This window comes from Astatotilapia calliptera, chromosome 19 (genome assembly GCF_964374335.1).
Source record: "Astatotilapia calliptera chromosome 19, fAstCal68.1, whole genome shotgun sequence".
NCBI classification, from domain to species: domain Eukaryota; kingdom Metazoa; phylum Chordata; class Actinopteri; order Cichliformes; family Cichlidae; genus Astatotilapia; species Astatotilapia calliptera.
This window is the reverse complement of record NC_137440.1, coordinates 29,885,758-29,906,792: the sequence shown is the minus strand read 5'-3', so window position 1 is coordinate 29,906,792 and position 21,035 is coordinate 29,885,758. Positions and strand designations below refer to the sequence as shown.

General features: G+C 41.3%; 2 protein-coding genes across 4 annotated transcripts in view; both read right to left on the bottom strand.

The window, feature by feature from the left end:
- The window catches only part of tmem260 (transmembrane protein 260), a 44,995-nt gene extending 43,334 nt beyond the window's left edge, over positions 1-1,661 (bottom strand). The window contains exon 1 of one of the 3 annotated variants that reach the window (XM_080294146.1): positions 1,145-1,661. In XM_080294146.1, the coding sequence (XP_080150272.1) occupies positions 1,145-1,253 (109 nt within the window). In that variant the 5' untranslated portion in view covers positions 1,254-1,661. The remainder of the gene's footprint in view (positions 1-1,144) is intronic. The other 2 variants (XM_026151450.2, XM_080294147.1) reach the window with 2 other exon arrangements.
- A 9,112-nt stretch (positions 1,662-10,773) lies between these two features.
- Positions 10,774-21,035, bottom strand: part of peli2 (pellino E3 ubiquitin protein ligase family member 2) — an 11,337-nt gene continuing 1,075 nt past the window's right edge. Inside the window, exons 2-6 of the mRNA XM_026151143.2 lie at positions 15,924-16,053; positions 13,652-13,753; positions 12,242-12,439; positions 11,812-12,000; positions 10,774-11,414 (exon numbers count right to left, since the gene is read on the bottom strand). Of these exons, the coding sequence (XP_026006928.1) occupies positions 10,836-11,414; positions 11,812-12,000; positions 12,242-12,439; positions 13,652-13,753; positions 15,924-16,053 (1,198 nt within the window). The 3' untranslated portion in view covers positions 10,774-10,835. The remainder of the gene's footprint in view (positions 11,415-11,811; positions 12,001-12,241; positions 12,440-13,651; positions 13,754-15,923; positions 16,054-21,035) is intronic.

The following is a 21,035-nucleotide window of genomic DNA, read 5'->3' as shown; positions in this document are numbered from 1 at the left end:
ACAATTATTTGTAGTGAGTGGCTGTCAACAGTGCTTTGTCAGCAATTATGGTGTCTGCGTTACCCAACAGTCAGAAAAATGAAAAAATGCATAAAATGTGGAGGAAAAGTGCAATTAGGTGTGAGTCAAACATGGTTTGCAAAAACATCTAGCAAACAAAAGGTTGCTGGTTTGGTCTGGCGAGAGACACAAATACCTTTTGGGATTGTATCAGGAAGAGCATCCGTTGTTAAAAAATTAATTAATTAATATGTCACAAAATAAAATGAAAATGTTAACAGTTCTGAAAAACATAATATGCAATTATTTGATCTTTTTTTTTTGTTTAATTGCAATTTTATATTACAGTACCATTGTACGTATGTGTAGCAGGTAACATTGGGTCAAAGCATATTTTTATAGTAACGACTGAATCACATTTAAGTCATTAAAATGTTTCCTTTTCATTCACTCTTAATAAAAATAGGTGTGAACCAAACTGTGACTTTGGAGAACTGTTATACCTCTACAGACTTCAACGAAATCCAAATAAGTTATGTCATAGAATTACAAGTAAACAAGTACAAGTACAACTAAAAGCAGCTGAGTTTAAAGAACAGAAAAGCATAAGCTACATTAAACTACATCATCCCAAATAGGACAGGAAATTGTTCTTTACAGCACCACCAACTTACGTCGAGATAATTGACGTTAAGATATTTTAAAAGAATAAGAAAGAAAACAAAGAAATAAATACAGATAGTCGTGTATATTTTTGCATTATTTGTTAATTACAGTGACTGAATATTATGAAATAATGCCTTTTGTCTTTACCAGTCAGCGTTGATTCCAAAATCAGCCTTAAACACTGGAAGTAAAAAAGGTATTAGTGTCTCATTTAGAGGTTTTCGTATTTACCGCGGACGATTTAAAAACATGAATGAAAGAATGATTCTTTCAATTTATATATGTGTATCTCAAAGTCTGGCATGTGTTTGTTTACGTTGTCACGTCGACAAACGTCGCTTTACCTGCACTTGCAGCACCATGGACAGCACCAGTCAAGCTGCAGCGGTTTCATCAACAAGGTGCAATATGATTGGCTCCCGGCAACACAACAAAGCCACGTGACCAAATGAGCGTTAGCTAGCCTGCTAGCACCAACCTGAGTCTCCACCGGGGACCGTCCTCTGCACACAGGGCACATACAGAGCGGCGACACAAGCGACCACGGTGCCTGTCAGTATCCAGCTTGCTCTGTGCTCCGCGGACATTTTGTTTCTTTCAGGGGAAATACGGACGATTTTCACTGAAATGTCTCTTAACTAGCGAGCTAACGTTAGCGTCCATGTATTCCAGACCCTTCGGGGTATAAATAAAACTTTGATCTACGTCTAAAACGATGTTGGGTAGAGATTAAGTAAATTTAATTTAGTTCTAAGTACAACCTTTGCATAGTCTTCAGCACACTTGCAGGAGAGTGTGCTGAGTTAGGTCCTTCCTGCCCGCGGAAAGTAGCAGCCACATTCACGCCGACTGGCTAACCTCGCGATATTACCGGACACGCTTTCCTCATAAGTTGCATTACTCATTGAATTGCTGTTTCTTGCTTTGTAAAGGGAAACAAAAACGAGCGTTTCAAATGAGGACGACCAGTGTTTTATCTCGGACGTGTTGGCCAAGCAACATGGTTATGACTACTTCCTGGTTCACTCAATGTCATTCAGGAATGTACATCAGTCTTCTTTCATCACTTGTATTCACAGAGCTGAACGGAGAGGGGTTGGGTCTGCATCTTTACGCTAGCACGACAGTTTATTTTTCTGTCAAAATTAGTCTAAAAATTGAAAGCCTTTCCTTTTTGCGCTTTACTCATAAATTTTAAAACATACTCAAGTTTTCAGGTTTTCTTCCAAGTATAATATTGTGTGCTAAAATGTACAGAAATGGAAAGAACTCTCAATCTGGCTAACTTGTAAACTGAAACTACATATGCTAATGAAAAGTATGTGTTAAAGTCTAAAGGTTCAAACCAGCTGTTTGTGATTACTATTCATTGCCAGGCACCATTTTGAAGGATCAACATGCAAATATGCATTTTCTAATGCATATGATTTCTCAGTGCATTTCAAGAGCTTTAGTTGAGAGGGACTGCTGAGTATCTCAACTCAAACATAGCCTGCCTTCCCTCATTTGGAGGGGTTGTTTTAAGCCTTACAGTGAAAATGGCATTATTACTGGATTAAAACATTATTATATTAAAGCTGTTACAGTACCTGCTTCAAATGCACAATTACGTGCACAGTAGAGCACTAGATTATGCCAGAAACAAGATACACGAATTTGTAAATGTAACACAAGTGTCCATATTTCACAGGTTGAGAGGTGACTGTAATAAAGAAATTGCCCTATTGAACTGATAATAATCCCAGCCCACCATAAATGACTCTGATCCTTCAGTAAATTGAGCCCTTGGTGAGGTGGAGTGGTGTCAGCACCTAACCAACTCTCAGATGGCTCTCTAATCCTCCCGTCCCTCTCACCACCACCCTCACCGTCTAATCAGACTTGAACACACACATAACACTCACACCCATCTGACACACACAAACCAAAGTACTCACCCTTCCTCATACTGGGGCTCAGCCATCTCTTCAGTGTGATGTCACTGCTAATCCAAGCTTGGTTATCCACTGGGGTGCAGTGCTGGCAAGAGGGATGTGGGGAGGAGATGGGATGAATTTGTGGTGGTGGATGGTGGGGGGTGAGGGGTAATCAGGCACGTCATAAAGACTTCTCTCTAAAACCATCACTTCCATTAGCCCCTACCACATAGAAAGCTAGTCTTGTACCCAAACTGTACACATATGCGCAAATGCTCATTGGAGCGCCAATATGGACACATTTCAGCTCTGATATTTGAGATAAAACACAACTGTAGGCACATTCACAGCCATGTAGCTCATATTTGGGGCACAGAGAAATCATTAGAGAGCCAGCTGGATTAAGACCCCCCCCCCCCCCCCCACCCCCCGTTCTATCCCATGCATTCACAAAATAAACGCAGGGCCTTTATATTGACAGCTTGTCCAAAGAGAGGAATTACCCACATGGTTGAGGCCCTCGCTCCATATGGCGGCAGGCTATTAACAAACATTAGTTGACTGTAATAGCAGCAGTATTAAATTCATTATCTTTTTCAGATTATATGTGAGGTGTGTGACTTTGTATGCGTGTGTTTGTGTTTGTGTGGAGTGCCCACACTGTGTGCCAGCGTGTGTGATTAGAGAGTTCTAATGTTCCAGCTCTGGGGATTTGTAGCATAAGATAAGAAAGGGCATTAACGGTGAATTGTGACGGTCTAGTGGAGCAAAACTGTTGTTTAAAATGTGCGTATGCTTTCTTTGCCGAGTCCTTTTTACATGAAAAATTAGCATTTTGTCTCAGATTTTTGTTGCTGATTTTTTTTTAACTCAATGCTATACATACAGAAAAAGAGCAGCCACGCATGAGAAAGTGGCTGACTGCAGTTCCATCTATTTGATTTTGTATTTTCCTCACTTAACCTACCACATATCTGTTTTAATCTTACCTTAAGCATCCTTGAAATGAGGTGTAATCCACTTAAGCCCGTTTGAATCTGCTTCACAGCCATATTACACCCATTCGTCGACTCATAAACATTCTCTCTGCTAAACAGCTGCACATTGGCGGTGTCCACGAGCCAAATTGTACATTGTGTTGACGCAGAAAGATTAAAACTCTGCAGTATTTGCACTTGCAAAAAGAGCAGCCATGTTTACTCAACCTTCTCTCGCTTACAATCAATGGGCAGCATGCAGACAGGGTGAGAAATAACTGGATAGGATGTACTTTTCATAACATTGGCTCTGTGGGCCACTGCAATGCATATGAAATAAAACAATCAAGATGCATTTGATGTGCGCACTCTCAGCTTTAATTGAGGGGGTGGAACAGTTTTATACACAGCCCTACCACCTCCTCCCCCTTTGGCAAAGTCTCAGATGCAATTGGACAAATTAACATAATCATAAATAAAATGCTAATTTTTAATACGTTGTCAAGAATCCTTGGCATGCTGCGCCGATTGGCTGAAGCCTGGAACCCACAGACATTAACCGGGGGAGTGGATCTCTTGTTGTTGTTTCTGGTTCTTTCTGACTTATTTGTCTTCATTCAGATGCATGCTGTTAATATATCAGCCCATGGATATTAGTGTACAGTGAGCACCATAAAAGTGTATAACATGTAATTACAGTACATAGTGCCAAACTACTTTTCACATCCCTGAAAAACAGTCTCACTTTTTTGTCCAATAAAAAAACAGGTTAATGCATGTTTGGTCACATCGCTCTGGGAATATCATTTGGAATCGTAACGAGGTAATTTTATGTTTTTGTTCATGTTTTGTGTGTTTTCAACAAAATTTGGTTAATAAAGTTAGATCATTCTTCTCTGTGTACGTTCACTGTGTCCTTTCATTTAAAGCTGCCTCTCTTTTGCTCCACACAGCCTGGCCCAAATACTAGTCAAAAGACAAAGCTGCGAGAAACAACAAGCATTAACGCTGTGCTCTTTTGCAAGTGGAAAAAATACAACCATTCCCTGTAAAATGTACATGTAGCGAGGCCTTGAACCACAGAATAGGTCTTCAGAGAGATTAATTCTCCTCTGTGATCCAGTTCTCATTACAACAAGCAGGGGACTCAAACACACATAATAACAGGGCTGACTGCTGTTCCTTTGTAACATGTGGCTACTTAAATGATCCTAAATAAGATAGATGACAAGGATAAAGCAAATCATAATCGGCATTTTGCACAATGGAACATAATAGTCTGCGGAGAACAAGGGACAACATACAGAGCTCCTGTTTTCATCGCCTGGAGCTGCACACCTAGTCGAGAGCAATTAAAATGAGAGGATTCAATTTTGTCAAACACCAGGAACCTGAGATAAATCTTGTATCTCATTTTCCAGCGTGAGGACACTCCCTCGTGTCGGTGCTATCATGTTTGTTATGGTATTTTTAAGAAACAGCTGGCTGCCGACAGACTTGGTAAAACAACCCCACCCCTGCCACCCTCCCACCCTTTCCCCAAATCATGCTAATCCCAATCATTTCAGTGTGAGACGCAGGGGTGAGGAGACGTTAGAGTCGGGTGAGGCTGTGAATAAAAGATGGTTTTAGACTGAAAATTTAGACAGAGCAGAAGGGGGAGGAGGGAGAGAGCAAGGCGGCACGTCACTGCATGGTTTCCATGTGGGAGCAATCCACTTACTTGAACTGATAAAGATTTAATTAACACAAGACTCTGCAATTACTCCATAATTAAAGTAATTTGTCCTCTTGTTTGGATGAGTAGGCAAGACGCCGCATGTGCCCGTGTAAGAGCAGACAAGAGAGGAAAAAAAAGGGGGGCGTGAGATGCTCAGAGAGGCAAAGTATGCCCCCACTTTAGTATTTGAATTTAATGCTTGATTTTCCAAACCTATTTTTCCCCACATATGTTCTAATGAAATATTTGTATCGGCTTCTCTTTAGCCCTGTGTTTATTTGCCTTTTATTTGACAACTCATTTGTTATTCATTGAGAAAGTAATAAGCTGAGTAGGCTAAGTACAAAGTATCATCAAGAGCCACATGAAATAGTAAATAGGCCTGATATAATCATAATCCTCTTCAAACTGCACTGCATACAGCTTTGAATTGTGTAGTGCTACAGAGCTGGCTGCAAGCTAAAGGAGACAAATGCACGCACACACATACAAAAAGTGGGATGGTTTTGTTTGACAACTCAAATTGCATGACTCAGAAGTGAGAGGAGAGTCCTGTGTGAGGTGTTTGACCTTGGGCCTGGATAACAAAGGCTGGACCTGACTTAAAGTAAGACATGCAGGTGTTTGATTGAAGCAACAATTAGTGACTAATCACTCGAGACAGAAATAGCGAGGAATTAGCAGCAAAGTCCAATATGTGGCACTGTGCTGTGGCAGTCCAATTTGCAAGAAGATTTAAAAAAAATAAAAAATAAAAAAAGACCTGCCAAGTTTACTATTAAAAAACCAGGGAGACAAATGTGTCTTGTGTTAGCTTCTGAGGGTTGTATGTGCTGTTACTTAATTTACACGAGGGGAAGAGCACTATCTCTTATTTACAGATGATGATCTGCATATAATTTGCCTCAGTTGCACGCTGGGTAATTGAGGTAAATATCACAGCATTCAACTTGCCAGCTGAGGTATCCCGCTGATAGCTTGGCGTACAGCCCGCAGCCACCTGTGGCATTTCACATGTTGGGTGAAATCACAGGGCAGACAGACAAAAAGAAAAAGAAAACATGTAAGGCAACTAAGGCACAACTCTGAATACAACCTTCAGATGTGTAACAGCTGGATGATTGACAACTGTTGTTGACTTTAATCCAATAACCTATATATTGCTGGCTGTTGTTAGAGGGGGAAAAAATCTCATCTAAATATCTGAGGAAGTGGCACGATCACTGCTTAAAAGTTTCAGTGTTTTTTGGGTTTTTTTTCCAAGGCTGCATGCACTTACAACTGATTGCCCCCCCGCCCCACCAGCCACATTTTGAAGCCAGGCCTTGAAAACTGTTTGGATTTCATTACTATCACTATGTGCAGGGGCCTACCCAGAGGAGTGTGGAGATGTACAGCATATACTTTTTCACTGATCTCTGAGAAATAATTGCATTAACCCTATACCTATATAGTTTGCAGCTCACTTCTCTCAGCTATCAAATTAAAACTACTGGAATGCTTAAATACTTTATTTAGTAAGAGTGAATTTCTTTTTGCCATTGCCCACCCAAAAACTCTAAATGCTCTGTCTGGATACAGGTAATGGTTTCCTCTTATGCTGTTAATATTCTTAAAGACGCCACCAATATATCATTACAGCACTGGATAATAAAGTTTCTTCTAAAACATCCTAATTTTCCTGTTTGGAAAACTCACTTAACAGGAGCAAACTTGCAAGCTATCATTGTCAATACACCATCTTGTTTTAGGCAAATATGACAGCTTTGTGCTCTCTGATTGCTCAGTCAACCAAACAAAAGGAACTTTTTAGTACAATTATAATACAACGACTCCCACTGAACTGCAAAATGGTCCCATAAAAGTTAATAAAAAAGGGGGGGTGGGGGGATGATAGGAGGATCATCGTTTGTGTAAATTCTCAGCATTAGTGCAGGACATGCACCTCATTTCTTACTCATGAAACTGAGAGAAGGGAAAAAGAAGTATCATCCTGCTTTATTTGCATAACCCAGCCCTGCTTAGGGGCAGGGGGACCCACCAAGTGATCTCAAAATTAGCATGCTGTCACCTTCAGTGTCTCTTCTGTCATTAAGAAAAACAGGCAAGTGTGCAGACATATGAACCTATTTCACATCTACTGCAGAAATGTTAATTAGGAAGCACGGCATCCCACAGCTCCGTTCCCCTCCCTGTGCCAGAATGACATGTTATGCATTTAAATCCTTTTCATGCGTCCTTATTATAGAGAGGATGAAGTCACATGCGAATGATGGAAAATATCATCATGGTACAATATTTTTGCATGTACACTAAAAAAAAAATAAAAAAATCCTAAAAGCTAAATATTGCACACAACTATGCACTCCTTATACATCACGCCAGGATTTAGATGGGGATAAAAGACTATTATAATTAATTTGACTGCATAAGCAAAAACATATGGTATGTAATAATTATATATTTAGTTTGAACTGATTAGACTGTTCTGATAGCCTAATTGGAGGATTTTAGTCCTCACTGGCATGCCAATTTAAATAATTCAATTTCTGATGTTTCATATGTATTTTTGATGCATTTATATTTAGTGTTTTTCATAACCAACATCAAACTTTTATTTATTTGCTGTGTTTTCAAGCTATTGGATCCCGCAGGCTCAGTAGCTTGAGAGGCATAATGCCAAAGGCGCTATTGTTGAGGAAACAGTGCCCTCCTGTGGTTTCATAGGGAAACTGCATACTTAAAAAAAACTACTGAAAACAAGGGGCTACACTCATGCAGTCATTCTCTAATAAATATTAAGATGAAGCTGATAAGATAGAACAAGAAATGTGAATAAAACAGACTTGAAGAAAATTCTCTGCCTTATCTGGAAAAAAAATACTGATAGAGCAATCACAATTCAGAGCCATTTTGGCAACCAAGATAGGAGAAATGCTCATACAGAGGAATGATGAAACACATATGTAACTGTGATTAAACATTGCTGCTATGTTGGTTGTGCGAACACAGCTGAGACATCTGGAGTGTTCAAAGGCAGCCACTAAATAAAAACCAACAAATCCCCATCAGCTGCACGCAGCCCTTTAAAAATCGGTGGATCACTTTAAAAGGAGTCCCTGAACATTACCCACAAGTATGAAATAGAAACTGTCAGTCAGAGTGAGAGAGAAATCCAACTTGGTGCAGAGTGTTTTTAAAAAATATTTTATTCTTTGCAAAGGAGACATTAGGAGCATCAGTGCGTTCTATGGCTTGTGTACAGAGTTCCTGCTAGAGACACAAAAATAATAATAATAATCATAGAACAAGCCCTTGGGTGAACTGTGGGCCCCACCCATGTTTACCGAGGAGGAATGTTTGAGGCAGCTACTCTTGCAGCTGTTACAGAACACAGTCTTAAGCAATGGACACAGTGTTTGAGCCGAACGCACGTGAGGTTAGAAGGGAATGCTACCGTACAGTATGTGGCCTAGTGCTTGACCCAGCATGGCAGTTAAATAACATCAGCAGAAATCAAGCGAGTCTGAAATGCTCTGTGGTTAGAGGAAAAGTGTAATGCTGCTGACATTCTTAACAATGCCAAATATGTTTCTCTTCAGAGGGAAGCGGAAAGAAAAAACAAAATAAATTAAAAATACCATGTCCAGGACAAAGGCAGATTTCCTCCGCCTCAGATATACCTCTGAATTTTTTAATTATCATAATAAAGTCTGGGAAAACCTAATGCTATATAATAGAACATCGCCCTTAACATCTCATTGTTTTAATGCTCACTATTGTATTTCATAATCTAATGTTGGAAACGACACTCGTTTGGGCACAGTCTGGAAAGCTAACATCACGGACAGATTTGTCCCAGATTCTTCAGTTTTCAATTCATCTGCTACTTTTGTTTTGGACAACTTGACTCATCCACACACAATAGAACTTACCAAATTTGGCACAGAGTGTGATAATATCATTGTTCCCCATGAAGCGACTGAACAGCCTTGACTGTAATCCAGAGCTGTCAACATTCCACCACAGCAGCAGCAGCAGCAGTTTGGGGGTAGCATTGTTTACAGAAACACTTTGGATTGGAGGAAAAAGTGGCCGTCGCATCTTGCATGCGGAGAGAAAACAGCTCCTCCTTATATTTGGTATAATCTCTGGATGCTGCTGAGACTGTGCCCAGGTTCGACAGCGTACAAATCATTGGATCAAACCCAGCGTGGGGATAAAGCTAACAACAGTGCAGATTGAATACAGTGTGTCTGTGTGTGTTTGTGTGGGGCAGTGACAGCTAGCAAGCAAGCAGGTACGCTTGATTCATATGGTTGTACGGCTCCGGCGATTTATTTAACTGAAAGCAGGCTTCGATCACACCTTGAAAGCAAGTTGTATAATCAAAGCACCACCAGCGAGAAGGGTCAATGCATTTCAGTACATTCATTGTCAAGCCCCTGCGACCTTGTGTTAAATCCTGCGTTCTCTCTGGTAGCGTTTTGGGGATCGGGGTGAAGCGATGCAGGGTGATTTTAACGGCCCGAGGGCACCCACGCAGTCCAATCCACACGCACACAATCACACAAACATGCACGCACACATACGCTCAAGCATTCTCACATACATTATATATGCTGGAGAAAAATATATTAACATTTGCATTAAAAAACAGTACAAGGGCCTCAGTGTAATAAAATACCTCTGGTGTTAGAATCTGTGTGGGTCGTTATTTTTCTTACACCTTCTGCAAAACTATCTCTCTCTTTACCTTCAACAAAATATCTTTTTGTCAACTATGAAAAATATTCCCATAGTTTGATGGGATTTGAGGCACTGGATTATATCTCTGTACATAAAAAGTCTTCCCCCCAACTCTCCCTCAAAGTTTGTTCGGCAGTTAGAAACCGCCTCCGGAGAGCTACAAGATGTTGATGCCGTTACGGGTTAAGGACCAGGATATCAGTGTGGACCATTTAACAAGTTAACTATTAAAACTTCCATCTTCACCTGGCTTTTCTCTCAGCCAACAGTCCAGCTGTCTGGCTCTGTAAAATCTTGGTTTCAGGCCCACCAGGAACTGAATTATATACCCTCCCCCACCCCAGCCCACATATTTCCCAGAAGACTCAACTACACCTGCTTGCTATAATTTGGTTCAGTCTGATTCATGAGTAAATTCAACTCATTCCTTCTACAACCTTAGTGTTACAGCCCTCTGATGGAAAACCAGCAGGCATTGTAGTTTACAGCCCAGCACTGGAGCTTTGTTTAAAGAGGTTTGTTGGCAGGACAGCTAAAACAGTATTTAATTCTGGAGGAGCCGTGCGTCTGTGGTCCAGTGTGCTTCACATCTCTGTATCCTGCAGTGGCCATCCAAACAGCCACAAAAGGCCCCGAACAATCTGTAATGGCTCTCTATTGTCAATCCACAGTACATGACCAGAACCTGAAAAAGGCTCGCTTCGTTCCAGAGCTGGCTTACATAAATGAAAGAAAGCACAAAATAATCTTTCACTGCATGTCAGCATTCCTGTTTAATCTCCTCTGCCAGAGCAAGACCCCTTAAACTCAGTCCACCGGACCCTGGAAGATTAGCTTGGAATAGCCCTGAGTTGGGCCAAGTTGGGTGGCGCAAAAGGGGCAGGCTGCGTGGAAGGCGTGAGTGCCGTGGGGCAGAGGGATCTCTGACCAGTACTTGACCGACTTCTCTGAACACACATGTCCGCATGGCACGAAGGCGTATGTGGGTGCACCTGTGTCCACGTAGAAGGCCGGCTCGCAGCCCAGCCACAGTGGCACGTAGGGCCCCACCACCCGGCACATGGGACACTCTCGCTCAGTGTTGGCCTCCTGCTCCGAACGGTGGCCCCAGTTGTGGTAACCGTGCACGTGACCGCACGCCAAGTACACCCAAGGCTGCTTGTCTTCCAGAGATGAAAGGGCACGACTCCGGTGCATGCTGGGGAAGGCGAGGGTATTGAGACCCACAGGGCACTGGGGGCGCGCTGCATTGATCTCCTGCCTGAGTGCCTCCAGGTGCTTTTGCGTGGGAGTGTGGAAGAGGCCTTCAGCAGTGCGCCACAGCAACGTTGCTCCACACAGATCCACCAGGGAGCCGTCCTGTAGAATATTGCTCTCATTCTCCACCTGCGGAGGATAGTGAAGTGTGCACACATTTACCTTCTACATGGGAAAAAAATCCACTGCCTATGACATGCTGATATTTCTTATTACTACATTGTACTACAGACTGACAACCTTTAGTTCCTGTTACTGCTGAGTTTCAGACATAAGTCCCACCCAAATGCCATTTAAACCTTTTGTGTACAATAGGCGACTCAGCAAACATGGATTATTTCAGACTTTGGATCAAGATAATTACTTATTCTGATTTGGGACTCATTCAAAGCTACTCTAAAAGTGGCTGTGGAAGAATTAAAATAATAAACATAACAGGACCACTTTAATATTCTAAAGTATTTCTCTAACATCACAGTGTCACTGCATACATACACTGATACATTTTAACTTTTCAACTACTCACCAGTTTGCCTGGGGTCTGTGCTGAGCGGGTCTCTCTCAACGTGTAAACATCACCACAAACAGAGATCTCTCTCCACACGCCGGGCTTGGACTCCTCAGTGAATCCCCCCTTAGGGTGCATTACCAGCACACCATTGGTTGTTAAGCCGTCCATGTGACCATCAGGGTTTTTCCATTTTGCAGCTTTTTCCTACAGGCAAGACAGAAAATGGATGATGACACAAACTGACATGATGTGTGGCATTTCACTTTTTACGTAACAGTGCATATGAAACAGTGGTTTTCTTTATCTGGTTACAAGCTTCAAGGATTAGAAGCACTAAAAAAGAAAAAAAAAAAAAAAAAAGGCAGCCATGTAACCTTACAGGCTAAAAAAAGTAGCATAGATAGAGATGGTGCATAATCACAATGGTACACCGAGTTGTAATTACCCCAAGGAAGATGTTTTTGGACGTATCAAATCCGGCTGCATAGATGCGAGCGGTGTAGGGCGGGGTGCGTTCGCAGACAATTCGGCAGGCAAAACGAGAGATGGTACTCTGCGTGATAAGAGTCTCTTCACCCTCCTGACCCCCTGCTATTGTATCAGTCACCACAAAGTCTATGGGACTCTCAGTAGAACGCCCAATCTGCAAAAACAACACAAAAATAATAATTAATATTATGCTGTACTGCACAACAGTTTCGAAAGAATCTCAAAATAGTGCAATCAATGAAGAAAGGTTCTTTTTAATTCATACCAGACACAGCAACTGTTCTGCATCCTGCTAGCTTATGTACGTGCACAAGCAAACACACACAGAGTATCCATATATATTTTAATGGGCATAATTTTCAGCACTTGGAAACAGTTCAAGCTGAATAAACAGAGGCAAAAATAGGCTTTCCTCCTTTCATTTCCTCTTTTTCCCCTTACACTGTCCTGAAGTTTTGAGTGGCTTCCTCTTCTCTCTGGTGCGTTCAGTATTGTTTAGTCACATGGGGAAGATAGGGTGCTGAATATGAAGCATGTGTCTGTAACATTAACATCCCTTGGCTCATCACTGCCTTGCTGTACGTTCAGATTAATACTGGAGCAGTGTAAACCGGGCACAGATGATTTTTATTTATATGATTGGACGTGTTTTTGAACATTTATACTTTTTGTGTGTCTTAACTTGCTTTTCTGCTATTACAACACTTAATTTTCTTACTTACTTTACTTATTTTACTCTGTGAAAAGCATTTTATACATAAATGTTTAACTTTGCAGTCTAATCAGGTGGTTGTGTATAACCAAAGTGGCTAAAAGAGCCCAAAGACACCTTGTCAATCAGTCAAATTAAAGCTTACATCCATATTTTCATTTATCCCATTCATAAAGAGCCATTTGAAATGACAATCTAAAGATATAGCAATTACTGTTCTGACAGCCTTTGAAGCCCCTGTAGGCAATATAACAGAACACAAACAATAAAAGGGCAATAAAATCTTTGCAACAACTGTCAGTCCTTAAAAAAACAAAACAGGTTAAGTAGCATCAAATTCAAACAACATGTCTTAGCCACAGAACTAGCAGCTCTCCTGCTGTTAAAAATACAGCCACATGCTGCCATGGGAATGGGGAACAGGCTCTGACCATTTTTGGCTGTCAGAGAGGAAATACTCCTCCTGGCTTTACTAGATCGAAACTGGTAATGTTAGGTATAGAAGTACATTAAAAAAAAAACCAGAACAAAAGCCTTTTTGTTCTATGTTTTCTGACTATAAAGAAGTACTGTAATCGCTGAGAAACTAATGTACGGGGTGTGAATGTATCTGAATGCAGTTGTGTGCCAAAGTAAAAGTGAACGGACTTTTACCTGAAACATATCTGTGTCTTTATCATGGCTGTACTCTACCACTACGGTGTGGTTCCTCGATAGCGTGTAGGAGATACTGTGCTGACCTTTACAGCTCACAGCCTGAAATGTGAAAACAAACAAACAAAAAACCCAACTTGTTCATAACAAAGTACACAGTGCAACAGTATAATAAATCATCATCCAATCTGTGGCTTTATCACCGGATCTGAGAGTGCCAAACAGCACAGCAGAACTACAGTAAAACCTTCCTTGCACAATCCTTTCCTCGTTGGTGAGGTTAAATTAAAGACCAGAGCAAAAGTCAAACCCACTATTAAAACACATGGCACTTAAGTGATGATTCACTTCCTTAGAATCAACAACTACGAGGTGCTCCTGGAAGAAAACATGTTATTGTCCTTATTTTTGTTTTGTTATTGACAACTTGGAACATTTCTATGGATTATTAGCGTGCATGTGCGGTTTTTTACAGCTCACAATTAAGCCAAAGCTCTACAGGCTTATTGTGTAATTTTGTCATGATGTTACCAAAATCCTAAAACCTATTACAAGAATTTTTTGGGAAGCGGAACAAAAAAAAAAAAAAAAAAGACTGTGTAAAGTCACACTCGCAAAACAGTGACCATAAACTCCCTGCTGGCCTCGGTTAACACAAGCTCGCCAGGCAACTGAACTGCTTCATGTCAGTGTAGCGAGGAAGGCTTGGTTAAAGCCCGGCCCCAGCTTCCATCAACACTGTACCACATGCCATCTCTGCTCTAATCTGCAAAATTCCATTTCCTAAACATCCCCCTCCTCTTCGTCACGTGCAGGAGGGAAAGCGGGAGAGGGAAAGTGGGTCATCAGAGCTGCCACGGTCTGCTGTAACATCAGATGCACACGGGGACAAATGTCATCATCGCATGCAGTCTTGTCTTGACTGCGCTGCTACAAACAAATGGTGCTCCACCTGTTAAAGAACTAAAAAAGGAGCAGTGCACACACAAATATGTATTTTTTATAAACGCTACGCCCCCAAAATATCCTCCCCCAACCTTCCCGAGTGGTAGGAGTTGGAATCATAATGTTTTGAATACGAGGCTGGCAGTGGCATCAGGGGAGCTCCTCATTATCTGCCATGAACACTAGAGTGTGCACCGACACGTGAGCTCTCCCTCTCAGCCGCAGAGACTCCTCAGCTCATTCGTATGCTGCACTGGAAGGGAGCAAGAATGGGTTACAGGGGGTGGGCTTCATTTTAGTGATTCACCTCTTTAATACCCCCTTCTCCTTAAAATAAGCTGACCACCCAGCTCGTCTCTTACAGAATGGCCCTTTTTTGACCGTTTATACACCTGGATGAGCCAGGTCAGCATAAAGCAACAACCCCTGAGCTCATCCTTCAAGTCCCATAACACGGTGCCAGGGTCGAAGTGGTCAGTGAAACAGCCAGTAACTAATGTAATGCACAGTAAAAACAGCCACATCTAATGCAGATAGCAAACTATCTGAGACGTAATTTATGATGTGGAGCAGCAGAACACTTCAGCCATATTTCACAGCACACTGCAGCTCAAACTCAAACAAAATAAAGCGCAATCTCTGCCATGAAAAGGCCTCTGTCACTGAATCGTCCCAGAGCAGATTTCTGGATTCAGCAAACTGACAGTAACCTGAACCAGACAGCCTTTTAGCTAAATATGTCAAACACTGGTCTCCAAGTGGTGCAGAGGTAAGTGGGTCTTGTCTGATGTTTAGCAGTTTCGCCTAGGAACCGAAGGTAGGAATGCAGGAAGGCAAACACGTTTTACTGGATGTGGCACTTCCCTGCAGGCAGTCTGCCGTGAAGAGAAACTCTGAAGCCCAGCGAGGAACTAGTCATTGTAGTGGAAATGTCAACATTAAGGTCTGCCAACAATAATGTAAAGTGCTTTTCACAGCACAATTTACTAGCTACCACAATCACTAAAAGGCCATTCAGCTGCTGTGGGAAAAAAACAAACAAAAAACCCCCCCAAAAAAACAAAGGGGGTTCATTTATAGAAATTATGCTTTCAACTTCATATACAGCCAAATCTTCTTATGTATATATGCAAAACCAAAACCAAAAAAAAAACAAAAAAGACAAACCCCCAAACTATTACCTAAAAAAAAAAAAAAGAAATATCACCTCTTCTTCTGTTACGTTTTTGCACACTTTCATACATTTTGTCTGAAGAAGAAAGGCAGACAGATGTTCAATCCCACTGAGAGCCTGTTCATTAAATCACTTTAAATCATCCTTCTGTACCTTGGTGGCCTGGGGTGTGTTGAGGACGTGCACAGTGCTTGGTGATACACCATTGGGTTTGATTCTCTTGTATAGAGCAAATCTGCTTTTCCGTCTACCGCGATCTCCGTTGGGCAGGGAGCCATTGTACCTGTCAGAGACGGGACAGGGTGGAGAGAAGGACAGCAAATTGACAGTTATTTATTTATTTCATCTGTGTGAAAATGCTAACAGCTTCCATAGCTGCAAAAAGATGTGTCTAATGAGATTTACAGGCAAAAGTCTTGTAATCATATAAGAAGTAAACACGGAGAATTAGAAACATTCGTGTGTTCTGAAAAGGAGATTTGCCACGCATTACATCACTGACAATCTAATACACCCTATTAGTAATCTAAGCGTTACCTTGGATAACGGCTCTTATTACATAATGCACTCTGGTGCTGGTGATTTCAGTGTGCGTGCACTGTGTAAACTGCAGCTGTTCTTTTGCTCTGTGTCCCAGGCAGGAGCACGTTTTAAGATGCATGTCAGGTTTGCTATCATTTTGGGAATGCACGGTCTGGGTGGATGACTCAGACACATTCTTTCAAAGATGAATTTTATACACGGATACAGCTTACAAAGCTATCTGTTCCGTTTCCAAAATCATTTAATAACAGACTCCAGTTTTGCCTAAGCTGCTCTTTGTGAATGAAGAAGCCCCTTCCGGTACAACTGGTCTTCTTTCTATCCACCAGCTGGTTCCTACAGCTGGGACACCCCATGCTCGACTATCATCCAACACACAGACCTTCTGTCACACACTCACATAAACCACAAATGTGCTGAACAGACACTTTGCACAAGATACACATTTATATTATATGCCTCAAGTTTGCACACCAATGTATCGGAGGGGAACAGAGTCTACGAGCCAAATGTAATCTGACATTTTTCCTTTCTGTTTCTGAACAATAGCAACAGAACCTCCTTCTGCTCCTTCCCACCTCCCTCCCAGGCTAGTCCACCTGTCCCATGTCTCCACACGGCTGGCCAGGCAAAGAAACACATGGTCCTAGTCAGCACAGTGCACAAAGCTGGCCTGTAGGACAAGCCACCCACAGAGAGCTAGAGAGGCACTGGAAGATTCTATGGACTAAATGCAACAAATACAAAGACAGAAAGACAGGAGGAAAGTGTCAAATGACAGCAGACCTGCTTACCTTCTCTCCTAAAGTGTTCAGCTTTTACTTTTAGTGGTGATTACTGTCTGATCGTACTCCTTTCAAGGCCATTTCAGGGATTCTATTTCCATGTCATTAGACCAGTGCACACTTTAAATGCAGACCCTTACACAGTTGTGAAATCTTGGGCTCCAAAAGCCTGAGCTGGCCTTCTCATGCTGCTTTCAAAATAAAGTACAAGTGTACAAGACATAAGTTACATTAAATCTAAAGAAAAATAAAATAATGCCCACTTTCCCCCCATTTATATAGTAATTGTGTTGCTTTCATTTACAAGTAATCTGTAAGAGAAAACAAATAAAGCCCCTTTATTGATGCACACATTCCTAAGCTAATTTCACATGGTTTGTTCTCTGTACTCCACTTTTATTTGACCTGCTCTAAAAACACCCCACCTAAATAAAGACCAGCCAGCCCTACATAAAGATGTCTTTTCAGTTTAGGGGGGTCTACTGGCTGGCTACCTGCCCCTGTGTGTCTCATACAAAGCACACAATCAAATGCTATCCAGCTTAGTGTTTTTGCCATGATGAATTCTGACTGGAGAATATAACCCTAGCTCTGCAAGAAACGCAGCATATGCTTTCAATTATTCAGCATTATACCGAGGAACAATATTCTGTCATGCAGGAACTGCCACCGTCACATTAGCTAGGACAGGCTCTTTAAAGCTGCGTTCCAACTAATTGTGATCGCTTTCCCTTTTGACCCGTGCCAGACAGACAGCGGATTTACCTTCCAATACTTAGCAGCAGGGATTAGAAGACTCTGGCATATCACCTATCCTCCAGGGTTGCGGTAAGGAGCCAACAGCACCTCCTACTTCCTATGCTAACATGAAAGGCTAGTGTTCACAGAATGAGGAGAAGATATGCTGAATAGCTGTAACACTCATTAGAAATACAGAAAGTTAGGTTAGGCTTACAGGGTCACACAAGATGGTTTCTAGGTCACTAGGACTTCATCTAAATCAATCTAAGCTGTAAAAATACATAAATAATACATCATTAACAGACAACCAGATGGCATGATGAGCAAAGACAGTATGAGTCAACTAAATGAGCATCATCCATCCATTTTCTTATCCATTTATCCAACTTAGGGCAGCAGGGGTGCTGGAGCCTAGCCCAGGCGTCACGGGGTGAGAGGCTGGGCACATCTTGGCCAGGCTGCCAGTCAATCACAGGGCTGACCCAGAAAGACAGACTACCACATACTCTCCAATGCATATTTACAGCCAATTCACAATCAACAAAAATCCCAGTGGCTCTCAAACCTCTTCTGGCATACCCCACTTTACTTTATATACAAGTAAGCACAATAGCATTAGCCAAATCTTGTTTGGTAATAAACAAAAGTCTCTCTTTTGCCTAGTTGTTCATGCCCTGCAGTTTCTGAACCTCTGAATTACCTTAACATGAGTGTGTTTGGACTGTGGGAGGATCCTGCTGCAACTGGAAAAAAAGGAAAAAAAAAAAAAAAAAACCTACGCAGGCACAGGACGTACATGCAAACTGCACACAGAAACGCCTCAATCCACCAAGAGGTTTGAATACTTGTTGAGTGGTGATCATGCTAACCACTGCACCACTCTAGATTAAACCAGTTACACCTGAAATCTTTAAATGCTTCTATTGTAGTACTGACAAAAAACCCCAGAAAGAGATGTCTCTTCTCTTTATACCATTTAAATTACATAATATTAATAAAAAGGCACGATCTATGTCAGTCTGTACCAAAGATGCTCCCAAGTTGATTTGTACACTTTCCTTTAATGAGTGGTTCTCTAAGGCAAAATGTAGAAAGTTCAATCAATAGGCCTAGTCTCCCTGCCACAATGGACAGAGGAAGCTGAAGAGAGGCAAAGGCTGAGTCCTGATCAATCCATCCTTTCATTTGCAGGATACCCATGCAGCACCCCCTCCTCATCCTGCCTCCTTTCACTGACCAGCACCAAGCCAATCTGCGGCGGCAGAGATGGAGGGGCAGCCATGCAAGTAATAAGAGCCACCACGGTCATGGCAACAAACCACTGAGGGAACTGCTGCTCAAACAAGCTTTGTTCCATGCTGTCAGCTATCTTGTCTACCATCAGTTTTATCAATGGGATGTGATGTCATGGCAGTGATTATACACCCGTCACATCTGATTCACATATGTGTCTTTATGTCAGGAGAGGGAACAAAAGTACCAGCTTCAAACATGCCACATACCGAGCCTGGGGTAATAAGCACTCAGCACTTTTTATCCCTTACAATAAGCACTATGACTGCGAGTGTATGGGTGGAGGGCAGTATACAAAAACACAGTGTAGTCTGCTCTCTGTGTAAGCCATCATTTCAGCACCTTATTTCAAATACTGTAAAGATGAAAGTCACACAGCCGCATGGACACCAGTAAATCTGAACTATAAAAATTTTATAACTTTTATAAGCGCCTCAGGACTGGCCATTGGCCAAAGTTCAGTCACTCATGTTTTCCATCATCTGTTGGCCAAGACAATACAGACAGGACGAGAAGGTGACTGTTTAGAAGGATAGCTTGTGGCAATTTGTCCTAAATGAATTCTAAACAACCAAACAAAAACACACAAAACAAAATGAAAAAACAAAACAAAAACAAAAAGAGGACAAAGCAGTTATGATATAATAAAGGTAAAAGTTACACTGGCTTTATTCGGTGACAACACAGATGTGAGTAACTGCTTATTTTGTTTGCCTTTTTACATTAACAGACTGTCTGTGTACTTTCTGATATTATCCAGTACAAGTGGCAACTGGATAGTTACAGAATGAATGCCAAATAATTCAAATACTTAACAGGAGTAGGTGTGCTCTTCTACAAAAGGCTTTTAAATGTAAAGAGTGATGTGAAAAACAAAGATTACTTCAACAAATACCTTGAAAATGACCAGCGCATGCCAGCTATCAATACATCTGATGGGCAAAATAACAGACGGACAGAATATTACCATCTTTTTTGATAAATAATGCTTTAAGTCATAATTCCTTGGCAGTTTCTTTCCCATGTTTTATATTTACCTGAAATTATATCAGTAAATGTATGAGACTGACTTCTTTTTTTTTTCCATTGGGTAAATTACTGATATTTTATTGACAACAATACAGTTAATGGTGAGGCTCTTATCAGTTTCTGTAGAGACTCCTGACCAGTTTACTATATAGAAAAAAAATGCACGTCTACACAGGTTCTTGACACCAAGGCAAAATTTCCACTGCTGCAGGTTTGACGTAATTGTTCTGCAATGTGAAACTGTCAGAAGAGCCTTGTAAATACCTTGAAATAAGTAAGCGATAAACTTAAAGGCAAATAAGTATGGAGGCTTGACAATAAGGAACTGATTACTGATCATCTACTGGTTGGGCAAGAAATGTAAAGATGCCAGTAAGGCTTTTAAGAAGCCACATAAGATGATTTAAAGCAGATGAATAATAAAAAACACATAAATAAATAACTAAAGAACTACAGCTCGGCTTGTTTTCAACACTCTGTGAAAACATGGTGGTTCTGTGCCTGCCCAACAAAAATTACTCCATACTGAGATATAAACAAATACAAAGATGGAAAAAAACAGCAGAAAGGTAGCTTGACTGAGCAGCCTTTGATGCTGTTCCCATAGGCAGCTTAGACTCTGCTAGTATAAAGCAATTTAAGAATATATCCTGTGAGATTAGATAAACTTGTCCACTGCTTTCCCTTGTTTCTCTGACTTGCACTGGAGCATTGTGGGTAATGGCAGATACTGTATAAGGTATGGAAATCAGTAACCGACTCCTTACTACTTACTATACAGTATAATTCAGCACATACTTTGGCTGATTTTCTCTATGAACAGAAAAAATGTTTTACTGTATAAATAACATTTGAATGTTCCCCACATCAGGTA